The 13,583-nt window shown below is 33.9% G+C and overlaps 1 protein-coding gene across 1 annotated transcript in view; it reads left to right on the top strand.

The window, feature by feature from the left end:
• Window positions 1-1,746: 1,746 nt before the first annotated feature.
• The window catches only part of LOC123545944 (ubiquitin carboxyl-terminal hydrolase isozyme L5-like), a 31,731-nt gene continuing 19,894 nt past the window's right edge, over window positions 1,747-13,583 (top strand). The window contains exons 1-2 of the mRNA XM_053524664.1: window positions 1,747-1,895; window positions 11,469-11,532. Of these exons, the coding sequence (XP_053380639.1) occupies window positions 1,823-1,895; window positions 11,469-11,532 (137 nt within the window). The 5' untranslated portion in view covers window positions 1,747-1,822. The remainder of the gene's footprint in view (window positions 1,896-11,468; window positions 11,533-13,583) is intronic.

Consider the following 13,583-nt stretch of genomic DNA (forward strand, 5'->3'; position numbering starts at 1 on the left):
ATAATAGTTTCCTTTACTTCACATGTCTAAAAAGCTAGAAATCTGGCCTAGAGAGTAAAATTAACCACATTTTCTGGGATTTCTTACATAACTCGGGTTAACGAGAGTTCATGCTCTGGAATATTCCACAGATTTATTGTAAACATTTTATGATTGTATAAAATTAGATATTTGTTATAGAGTTAGTAAGGGTTTTTTTTCAATACTTTTTTCACAATTTTTTCAAGGTAGTAGATTTGAAATAGTTCAAAATATCATTACGGCTGCAGATAAGTTTTTAGTTTAATTAGCCCAAATTTAACTGATTACAAATTGGTGCAGAAAAGTGTTTAATAATTAATTAAATATTGCATGTTACAGCTACACAACCTGTGTATACCTGTGGGGGCTTGTGATAAAACAGTGACCTGTAAAATATACAATTATTATATTATTACTTCTAATGGACCAACGTTGGCCCAACGTTGGGCCAACGATGTTTTCTCTGTATAAGTCTTTCCCTGAAAATCAATATCGGGCCAATGCAGAGATATCTGTGACTGAAATTTAAAGTTGGTTCAACGTTGGCCCAACAGCTGTATTTACAATACTTATTAATCATTGTTGGGCCAACAGTGGCCCAACAACGATTATCCTTTGACGGTTTTCCGTCGTTGGCCCAATGACTTCATGTTTACAGGGTGGCTATTTATCAAATAAATTTTTGGTCATATTAAGGTTTGATAGATGTTACAAGTAGAGTAAGAAGTATTCAGATACTGATAGTTGATTATTTTTGTGTAGGTCATATAAAACCATTTAAGCATTTTATATGATATGATCATCAGTCAGGTTCTAGGAAAGTATAACCTTGAATACTAATCTTACAGAGCCATTTAATTAATACATAAATGTTTTATGTTTTAATTTTTATCCATGTATGTTTTAAAATAAATAGTCTCTCATATTTCTTTTAGAAAGGTTTTCATGAATATTTTATGACAATGGATGTATATGTAATGTCATGAAAAGTGAGACTTAAATAAAAAAAAATATTGTATTGTATTGTATTGTATTGTATTGTAGTAATCATAGCCAGTATGTCATTTCGAAAAACTTGAAATTGTGAATATGGACAAAGAGCTATAAAAATAAATTTTATACTTCTTTGGTATGGATCAGGACAAGCGACGATAGCCATTCACATTTGTGTCGAAGTATATACAACTTGTTGTTTCAGTTTATATTTGAGTAGATAACCCGAATGCACTCCTTCAGCGCAGGCAAAATGCGTTCACATGATTTAAAAAAACTGCACTGGGAAACCTCCTTAACCTCCTTTAACAGTACAGTACAGTACAGTACAGTACAGTACAGTACTATTATATTATATATTATATGTATTATTATAGTAAAATAATAGGATGTGCTTTGTAGGACCACATTCGTAACAGATCGCATAAATTTATTTAAAGTCGGTGCATATATAATTATATATAAACAGGAAAACATTAGCTATGTATAGCTATTTACCGACAACATCTCCTCCTAAACAGACCAGGCATTGTCCAAACTCCAAATTATTGGAAAGCATACGTATAAAAATGGTATTAAAGGTAGAGTTATGTTTGCAAACTTTGCCGAATAGGGAGGTGCGTTCGCAACCCCTTGTAGTAGGATACCGGATAGCATACCGTACGGGATAATTTCAAGTTCCGTAATGCGGGGTCCAATATTTATCCAGCTAGCTGTAGACATATTCGGATTTGTTTGGACTTCACGTGGGGAAGCAAAACTAAATAAAAAAAAATACAAATTTGAAGAATTGTCTGATTACTGCATTATGTCAAGCGCCGGGGACTGGTGTTTGATTGAAAGTGACCCTGGCGTTTTCACAGAACTAATTAAAGGATTCGGTAATTGCACGTTTTATTTTAAATAAATAAACTTTAAAATTTATGCCATTTATGGGGCAAATTCGGGTCTGAGATCGTCGCAAATCGGTGTGATATCAACAGATCTGTAGTAAGACATCAATCAATAGTTATCACCGATATCTCCAGTAGGAAATCAGTGGTGCAGTGGTTATCAGGTTTGACTACAACGCCAGTAGTCTGTGTCGATTCTCGATTGTGTCTGATATCCTGACTAGTCAACATATCGTCGCACCACGTAATTTTACGCACACCTATTTCGACGCCATTTTTGTTTTGACCTCGTTCTCGATTAACTTGGGGTTTCCGATGACGTAGTTGCTCGGTGTAACAACAGAAATCATCATGGTAAATTTTACCGATAAAAAAGTTGGAAAGTTCAGGATTTGAAGATATTTATCAACTTACATTTACCCTATACATGAGTTTTAATGTTTCTACTAATGCAAATTTTCATCCATTTTAAAAACATCCCTGTGGAAGCTTAGATTAAAAAAGTTACTGGAAATTTTGTTGTACGTCTGCAGCCGACATTGGTGCTATCAAGGTCACATCACTGCCATGTGACGTATGTAGTCGTACTATTTTATGCACTCTTTTGGAAGGTGTACACATTATATATCGATGCAATTATTACTACACACTTCAATTTTTTTTCTCTTGTCAAGTAGGCTGCGAACACTGGATCCATCTAAATTTTTGTATAAAACAAAATGTGCCAAATTGCTCTGTAAACACTACAGTCCAGAAGAATGAAAGAAAACACATCCAACAGTGTATATTAAAAAAAACAGAGTGACTATTTATGTTCTTGGCCCCTTATGTTCATGAAGGTTTAAATGATTTCAGATTTATTTATATCATTTGGCCTTAATATTGATTAACTACTTGCATCTGCTTTTGTGTCAAGTTTTGTTGCAGCATCCCTGGCAGTTATTGTGTCGCACATTACTTACAGTGATTGCACAAATATTTAAGCCAATCAAAAGCTTCGCAACAAGTATCATGTAAGATGCGTCGAAATAGGTGTGTTAGAAAAATGTATGGCCGACCACACTAGTTGTTGTTTACCTTTTGATTTCTGGCAGTCAGTTGTTTAGAATAAGATGTTATTGGTATGATTCAATGCATAAAAGGTTAGTGCACATGAAACATCTAATAGAGCCACGTATGTTACTGAATGAAAAAGCGCGGCCAAGTTTCCTGTTATGTGCGTCGAAACTGGTGAGTCTGGGATAACTTGACCAATCCTGGGAAAATAAGGAAATATTGAGATAATTTTTTCACATGGGCAATATCTTTACTCACGTCAAACGCTCAAAAGACTAAAATAGTGGAAAATTCCACTCACCTGCTGGCATTGGGGAGTTAAAGTCTGGATAGGACGAGTGGACATCGCGGAATACTCGACTGATCGGGCGAGTGGTTTTTACAGGTCACACATTAAACCGGAATCCACCTAAAAACCGGAATACACCGGAATACACTTTGCATAACCGGAATACACCTGTATTTTTTAATTTAAAGGTATTTTTGAAGTGTTTTTGATATAATTCAGTCATATTTATCATAAATAATTAACATACAAAATGAAAATAAAATACTTTCACGCAAAATGATTTTATACGAGATTGAAATTCGGTGACCGCACCGGAAATTTTCATAACCGAAATACAACTGTATTTTATTAATAATTGGTATTTTGTAATGTGTTTTTTCAGAAATCATTCGTGTTTAATATAAATAATAAGTTTACAAAAGGAAAATAAAATACTTAACACAAAACGATTTATACGAGATTGAAATTCGGCGACCGCTCGGGAAATCACCATAACCGAACCAGTATTTCTTCAACAAATGGTATTTTTGAAGTGGTTTATGACTGAATTCAAACATATTTATCATAAATAATTAATTTTCGAAAGGGTATTAAAATACTTTTGCGCATTACGTCTTGTACATGATTGAAAATCGGCGTGCGCACTGAAAATTTGCGCATTCGTGAATGAATTTCCATGTCCTAAAATTCTGTAATATACACCCGTATTTCTTAAATCAGTCGTATTTTTAGGGTTTATGACAGAATTAAATTATATCTAAAATGAATAATTAATTTACAAAAGCAAATTAAAACGCGCAAAACATTTTTATACGAGGTTGAAAATTTGTTGAGCGCACGGGAAATTTGCGCACTCTTGGATGAACCAAAATCACCATAATTTTGTTAGCTTTCAACTTAGGTAGGTAAATTTCTTTAAAGTTTCAATTTTTTAGTTCAATTATTTCAAAATATCTTTTTATGCTAATATGATATTCCTCCACTCTTTATTTACTGAATTTTAATAATAACCAATATGAAAAATACTTTTAAATCTTATTGCTTATCATTCTGTTAAAAGTACCTTATAATTGTTAATAACGAACAGGCATGTTATTCGGGTGTCACCTGTCAATCAACAAGTTGAGCATGTTGAGTGGACACTGATTGCTATAGTATCAATCAAAATATTTAAAGAAAGTTAAAGATGTTTTTACGGCTTTTCGTTGTCAAAATAATCTGCCGTCGAGGAAATATGCTTCATTCAATAATGTGATATATTAACCATAGACAAAAATATTTGGTGACAGTTACGTTACACGCCTGGAAGATCATACCAAGGGCAATATGCATTAATATATAAATGCGCCTTCTATGGTGTATCTGGAATGTCAACTCGTAAAAAAATTAGGCCAATGTATGATTAAATCTGCAATTCATCGCTGTTTTAGTAAAACATTGAATAAGTGTTGATACATCTAAGTATATATGTATATGGCTGTATAAGCTTTTCATGTGCAAAAATAAAAATTATACTGAATGTACCTGTTTTTCTTCAATTTTTCAATTTGCAATAATTAAACGAAATTAAATAAAAGCTTATCATATTTAACTGCACTTCCCTCGTTAGACATTATTTGTCACATGTCACTTGTGTGTGCTTTCAAATATACTGATTAATTGATTATCAATAGGTGTGATAATCCAATCAAACTCTATCGGGACTAATCAGAGGCACGTGTTTGTTACGCCTCATATATTTAAAGGATATTAATTGTGCTATGGCAATGAACGCAGTAAGCGTTTGTATATTTATATATTAAACAGGCCCTTCCCCAGCCGCATAAGGCGCCGCGCTACCGCGGCGCTTAAAACACGAAATACAGCTTCCCGCAACGCTTAATTATCCCGCGCGGTGCCTCAATTATTAGCGCAGCGTCTTAAATCAGTAAGCGATTTCATCACTGTGAGATACCTCAGGTAAATATCGATCGGGGAAGTTTATGAATACACAGTGTAGCTAGCTGTTTACCGTGTACTGATAAGGGTTTAAAGACGACAGTGTTGATGAAAGTCTGTGTTTCACAAGTTTACGGTTAATTGGAGCAGGAGTGATTGGATTATAATTAGTTAAAGATTATAATTATAGTCGATGCAACGAAATGGGATAACAGTTGGTGACAGCATGCATGTGTAAGTTAATTGACAAATAGTTATCGAGTAATAATTAGCAGAGAAAGGCAACTGTATTAAAATGACCAGTGATTCTTTGACTGAAGTTTGAAATCATTGTTCCGATGAACTGAAGCAAACTTTTTCGAGGATGTTTAATTACCATTGTTTAAGATGCTATTAATTTCTAAATATTAAACTTTATCTACTATGAATATTTTGTTTCACTTTGCTTTTGTATCTCTCAAAAGTAAACATGAAAAGACCAAATGGTACAAGTTTCAGTGGAATAACAAAATTGAGTGCAGGTTACCAAACCATCGTTCCTGGGAAAGACCAGTTCCAAATAAGCAACTGCCTACTTTCTCACGTAAAGAACTGGGCTAGTCGATAAAAGGGATGAATGAATTCTCTTCTGCCTATTTCAAGGAAGTCAATATTTCTATGCTAAATAAACATTTATTTATTTATTTATTTATTTACTGACTATATTTACAGCATCATGTATGGTCCAAAGAATTTTAGAAGAAAAAAAAAACAAGAAACTTATCAACAACAAAAAAAGTTGTGATTCATTTTGTCAAATCATTGAAACATGTCATTGTAACTTATGTTTCATTTCAGGCTCTTTCATCACTCTTCTCCCTTGAAGGAGACCGGATGGTTATTGAATGGGCACAGGCGAAAGCCACCCTTACCACAGATGAACATTTTGAGCACCATGGAGTGGATTGTTGGTAATCTGTCCGAGTCTCACCCAAACCTGAGCAAAGTCGCTACAGTGGGACTGCTTCTACCAACCTCCACAGCTGGTGTGTATACATGTTCTTTCTGAAACTTGCTGCTTGCAGTTAAATACATAGTTAAACTTGAAATACAGAACCTGCTTCTGTGTGTAAAAAAGCTGCAATGGTGTTGTTAACACCCACAAATATTTAACAGAAATACTGTTGCGATTCATTGTGCAGAAGAACACAAGATAAATGTCAAATCTTAGGAACTTTTACAATATAAATCCATCCGTGGTTATCCTTGCTCTGGGAAAATAACAAATACTTTTTTTTTGTACTTCCAGATTGTGAGAGAGGTTTCAGCAGTTGAATGTGTAAAGACCACCCACCATTCACCAGTGAGCATGAAAGTGCTTAATGCCTTACTCATGGTGTCCATACAGGGACAAAAATTGAATGACTTTAATTTCAGTGGTGCAGTAAAGGAATGGCACAGAGCCAAAGACAGACACTTACCGGTATATGAAAACAAAAATGCCTATGTGTTGTTAGTGTTAGTACAAAAGAAGTGGAAGGACATATGTGTTGTTCGAAAATACATATAAAAGAAGTGGACATCTGTGTAGTGTATATGATATATTGATGGTTATATGATTATGTAAAAATGTAGAAGTAATGAAATACATGTTGTTGTGTTTTTTTTGCATATGGTATACTTAAAAATAGTACCATTTGGGTTCGATTTTTAAAAAAAAAATCAAACACGGGAGGGGAAACCCCTCCCGCATTCACCCCTTATCCCACCATGCAAACTTTACCCCAGCGCCTTAAAAAATTTCTGGGGAAGGGCCTGAACATGATATAATTCTTTTGAAAACTGATTTTTCAAAATATATTTTCTTCTTAAACATGTTAAATTATCAGATTAATTCTGAGGAAATAATTCAATTAGTTCCAATAATAAACATATGGCCGGTCCTTTCCGATCAGCGCTGCTTATGCGCTGACATGTGTTCTGTGTATAATTCATTTAAAAATTGAATATTGATATTGTTTTCTCAATTTATTTTCTTTTTTATTTGTTATACGAAATCTGAAGAAATAATTAAATAATTTCCAATAATAAACACGTGACATCCCCCTTCCGATCATGTTATGTCCTTTCCGATCAGCGCGGTTTATGCCACTCGTATTTTGTATATAATTCATTTTAAAATCGAAAATTGCTATTTTATAATTCCTAATTTATTTTCTCTTTTATTTGTTAAATGAAATATGAAGAAACAATTAATAATTTCAAATAATAAACATATGACAAGCCCTTTCCGATCATGTTAAGCCCTTTCCGATCAGCGCGGTTATGTCATGACCCGTATTTTGTCTATAATTCATTTATAAATTGAATATCGATATTTTTTATCATAAATTATTTTCTTTTTTTTCATTTTTTAAATGAAATGTGAAGAAACTATTAAATAATTTCCAATAATCAACATTCCGGTATCTAGTCAGAGCGACGTAAGCGTGCAACATTTCCGTAAGCTCGCCGAATTTCAATCTCGTATAAAATCGTTTTGCATTAAAGTATTTCATTTTCCTTTTGTAAACTAATTATTTTATATTATACTCGAATATTTTTTGCAATAGCCCCTACAAAAATACCATTTATTATTGAAATACGGGTGTATTTCGGTTATGGAAATATCCGGCGCGTACGCCGAACTTCAATCTCGTATAAAATTATTTTGGGTGAACGTATTTTATTTTCCTTTCGTATATTAATTATTTATGATAAATATGATTGGATTATATCAAAAACACTTCAAAAATACCTTTAAATTAAAAAATACAGGTGTATTCCGGTTATGCAAAGTGTATTCCGGTGTATTCCGGTTTTTAGGTGGATTCCGGTTTAATGTGTGACCGGTTTTTACGTCGTAGCTTTAATGAAATTCAGAAATTGCATCTCGAAAAACGTCAGCAAACCTTGAGACTTTGTTACTTTGATTGACTGGAATTTACCTGCGAATCGTAAAGATATCAAAACGTCATGCAGGTAATTTTCCATTCCGAGAGTACGTGCGACCTATCGTAATACCTAATTTACATCGACGTCACTTTTGTTTATCGACACGTACACAAAAAACGCGTGTAGTGCATTCAATTTTTAACATTATCGCATCAATTTTTCAACACCGCTTAAAATAGAAGTAATACAGTTTGAATTCTATTAAGATTTAAATAAAATATCGACGGAAATATAAGCAAATTTGTATAAAAACGGTCGAATTTTCATATATCATTTGTTAAATTTCAAACAGCGCGATCTTAATTACTTATTTCTTTCTAAGAAAAAATAAATGATACATACTATGGGCATAAAATTAAGACTTTTGACCAGAAAGAACAAAAAACAGAATAAAAAATCTTAAATAATGAAAAAGTGGCAGTAATTTAAATACATTGACTAAAACGATTTTTTTTGTTAAAAAATGTTTCTGTTAGTGTGACAGGTTAGGTGAACTCGTGAACGTAAATAGAAATGTGGTTTTAAAATAAAACAAAATGATGTTGTTGCGGTTTTTAATAAGTTTTAAATGAATCTTTGTACATGTATTTTTTGATAAGATATTCTTCTCAAACGAAAATGTAAATTCCTTGAGGGCAAATAAGTCACAGAGGTAGGATTTCCACTACTATCGTTTGAGACATTTACTTGTCAATTTATACGCGATATTGCACATTCGCTTTTAATAACAAATTAAGGAAGAAACTTTTTTATTGATTTCTGCTTCTCATCAATTTAAAGAATTGAGGCAGTACGATTAGACAGTGATGTGTCACATGGCGCGAAAACTGTAATATGACGTAATGCCATGACAATCTCGTGCAACAGTACCGCTTTGATCTCCACTTCAGATGTTATGATACCGACACACTTCTTTTAGCTCTTTGAGAGGATGTTAATTGATGATGAAAACAAGGCCAAATACTTAGTTTATCAACAGAATAATTACCGATTTTTTTGCTTTCAAGACGGGTAGGTGGATGATGATTATTGTGTCCATATTTTTAGGACACTTTTCAAAATAATTATTTTTCGAGAAATAAGTCTTGAGAAAATAAAAATAACTGATATTTAATACTTTCCTGACACTTTGGGAAACTACGGTAGGGGTTAGACTGTGATTATTATTACTGTCGATGCAGTTATTATACCCCCACCAAACATGTTTGAGGGGGGTATATAGGAGTCAGTTTTGTCCCGTCGCGTCGCGTCCCGTCCCGTCCCGAAATCTATTATCTCAGTTATTACCAAATGGATTTGATTCAAACTTAAAATATATGTTCTACCTTATCACCCACATCATGTGACACAAGGTGCATAACTCTTGACACCAAGTTTTCATGAATTATGTCCCCTTTTACTTAGAATTTAAGGTTAATTTTGTTGTATTTTCACGTTATCTCAGTTATTACTAAATGGATTTGATTCAAACTTAAAATAGATGTTCCACCTCATCACCCACATCATGTGACACAAGGTGCATAACTCTGACACCATTTTTTTTATGAATTATGCCCCTTTTTACTTAGAATTTAAGGTTGATTTTGATGTATTTTCACTATATCTCAGTTACTACTGAATGGATTTGATTCAAACTTAAAATAGATGTTCCACCTCATCACACACATCATGTGCCCACATCATGTGACACAAGGTGCATAACTCTGACACCAAGTTTTCATGAATTATGTCCCCTTTTACTTAGAATTTAAGGTTAATTTTGTTGTATTTTCACGTTATCTCAGTTATTACTAAATGGATTTGATTCAAACTTAAAATAGTTGTTCCACCTCATCACCCAGATGATGTGACATAAGGTGCTTAACTCTGACATAATTTTTTTATGAATTATGTCCCATTTTACTTCAAATTTAAGGTTGATTTTGATGTATTTTCACTATATCTCAATTATTACAAAATGGATTTGATTCAAACTTAAAATAGATGTTCCACCTCATCACCCACATCATGTGACACAAGGTGCATAACTCTGACACCAAGTTTTCATGAATTATGTCCCCTTTTACTTAGAATTTAAGGTTAATTTTGATGTATTTTCACTATATCTCAGTTACTACTGAATGGATTTGATCCAGACTTAAAATAGATGTTCCACCTCATCACCCACATCATGTGACACAAGGTGCATAACTCTGACACTAATTTTTCATGAATTGTGTCCCCTTTTACCTAGAATTTAAGGTTAATTTTGATGTATTTTCACTATAACTCATTCTGATTGGCTTAGAGCCAAAGGGAAGTAACCTTTTTTTAACTTTTGTACTTAGTTTCTTCCCCGTAAATTCCAGGAATTAGTCTATTTTTAGAAATCCTATTTTTAGATTTTTATTTATTTTAGGTATTTTTCTATCTTTTTTATTGTAAGTCCTATGTAAAAAGTAAAAACATTTTTCTGTGGTAACATGGGTCGGTAAGACATTTTTTTGTATTCACTTTTAGTGTATCTCTAATATTAGAGATTTAATGTATTTACTAGTATTACTATACTAGTATTATACTAGTATTACTTATATGTGGAAGCCCAGGATGAAGTACTCCAAAGTATTTTTAAGATTCCTTATGGTTGCCATTCTTCTGTGACAAGACCATATGGTGGGGGTATGAGTCACTCCTGTGACAGTTCTAGTTATGGAGAGCAACTTGATGGTGGAGATGACAAAATTAGTGAAAGAAAAAGAAAAATGTCTGGTGTGAAAAGGAAATTTAAGAGTTACAAAAATAAATAATCAAAATGGAAAGGTAGTGTACAGTATGAGCTATGTGTTATATTTGAAATTTGCTTGTTGTACATAATACTTCTTCCATAAAACGTGACAGTATTAAAAATGTCAATTATTAGGGCGAGTGACTGTTCACTGTGGGCGAGTAGATTTTACTAGCTACTAGTCCTGCAGGGCGAGTGTTGTGAAAAAGAATTTTACACCCCTGGAATTTACTCACAGGTTTCGATAAATTCATTGTTTCACAGTTTTCATTTCTGTATGCCAAATCCAGGTTTTATTCTACGTTTTCCGAATAAATGACGTTGTGCCACCACTTCCAGTTTATCAAACATTCAGAACTACCTTAATACTTTAAAAGTAGAAGAGATTTTCTCCACTATAGATTTGTTGGTCTCTATCTTCAAACATTGATATTTTATTCTCAACTATAGACAAGCAAATATTGAATTAATGGGAACACTCGAGGCATTCCATATCATCAGGACATGTGATTTAAATAGTAGTTGTATTGTTATTTTTTAGGTTGTGAAGGTGTGCAGGTTGAAGAGATATGGAGTTTAGATGAAGAAACATTAAAAAATCTAAAGTAAGTGAATGCATAACTTTTATTGGTCTCCTACACATGTTACAGGTGAAACACCATAGGGAATACAGGAATGCCCTGCATCAGTCTGTCTGCATATCTGGATCCTGTGATAACTCAAAAAGTATTCAAGCTAGGCTTATAACACTGGGTATGTGAATAGAGGGCAATATGTGGATTATGCACATACATGACTTATATTAAGTTATGCTTGTAGGTCAAGGTCAAGGTCAATATTGAAGGTCAAATAAAAATTGTTTCTGCTCGGACAGCTCCATAACTTTTATATGCATTGATGGATTATCTTAGTACTACATACAAATGATCCCCATGATGAGACATGTGTCAACACATGGTCCATGCTTGTTGGTTAAAGATCAAGGTCAAATAAAAATTTATTTATGTTTGCATTGAAGGATATTTTTATTACTATACAGAAATGTTCCCCATGTCAATCCAGAGGTCCGGGGTTCGAATCCCAGTCCAAGCACTGGAAATTTCTGAGATGCTCTTTAGTGTCTCCCACCTAACTAGAGGCCTGTACTGGTTCTTCCTAGGAATGACGGCTTCGCGTGTATCGGTGCTAAACACCGGGCACGTTAAAGAACCAGCCTGTCTATTCGAAAAGAGCTAGGCTAAGTTAGCCGGACACGTCTGTACCTGAAAAGTTCTCTCTGTCTGTTCTGGGGGCTTTATCTCACTCTGTCCCTCTGGTCAGATCGCTCTGTGTCTGTGAGGATGATTTCGCGCCCTGTGTGGCTGCAGTATATGTAAAGCGCCTTTGAACGTGTTTATCATGAAAAGGGCGCTATATAAATCTGGTATAATAATAATAATAATAATGAATATTGATTAGACTATAGATGTGTTGTGCACATGACCTATGGTTGTGTGTCAAAAGGTCAAGGTCACTATTGAAGGTCAAGTAAACTTGTTTTTTTCACCAGTAGGGCACTTCTGTGTTGCCACTGCAATACTCGGTCACTTGTAAAACACATATTTTGTATTCCGTCAAAATTTCAAAATACATGTCACTCTTGTCAGTACAACTTCACTGGACCTGAGTACAACTTTCCTGATACACAGAAAGAAAGTCGTATAGATCTATTTTTATTATACAACAAAGTTGTAAGGGGGGGTATACTGGTTTCAGGTTGTCTGTCTGTCTGTCTGTCTGGCCGTCTGGCCGTCTGTCCGTAGATGCAACCTTGTGCGCACCATCTCTCCTTATCCCCTTGACAGAATTTAATGAAACTTCACACAAGTGATCAGTATGAACAGTAGTTGTGCATGGGGCATGTTAGGTTCTTTTAGAAAATTTTTTTTGCAGAGTTATGGGACTTTGTTTTTTTGTTACTATACTATATACATAGACACAATCTTGTGCGCACCATCTCTACTCATCCCCTTGACACAATTTAATGAAACTTCACACAAGTGATCAGTACCAACAGTAGTTGTGCATGGGGCATGTTAGGTTCTTTTAGAAAAAAAATTTGCAGAGTTATGGGACTTTGTTTTTTTGTTACTATACTTAATATACATAGACACAATCTTGTGCACACAATCTCCCCTCATCCCCTTGACACAATTTAATGAAACTTCACACAAGTGATCAGTACCAACAGCAGTTGTGCATGGGGCATGTTAGGTTCTTTTAGAAAAAAAAATGCAGAGTTATGGGACTTTGTTTCTTGTTAACATACTATGTACATACAGTCTGCATATGCAATCTTGTGCATGCCTAATCTACCAAACCCTTGCACACAATTTAATGAAACTTCACACAAGTGATCAGTACCAACCCAAGTTGTGCATGGTGCATGTTACATTCTTTTAGATAAATATTCTGCATAGTTATGGGACTTTGTTGTTTGTTACTATACTGTATACATACAGTCTATATACATACAGTCGACATAATTACGTAATCTTGTGTGCGTCAAATTGCAATGTACTGTGTCAGTGCATGAGGGGGGTACATTCATCACCTTTAGTGATAGCTCTAGTTAATTTTTAGAAAGCAGAATCTAGATTGCTTTATTAGTTGTTCA

Source organism: Mercenaria mercenaria, chromosome 15 (assembly GCF_021730395.1).
Source record: "Mercenaria mercenaria strain notata chromosome 15, MADL_Memer_1, whole genome shotgun sequence".
NCBI lineage: Eukaryota > Metazoa > Mollusca > Bivalvia > Venerida > Veneridae > Mercenaria > Mercenaria mercenaria.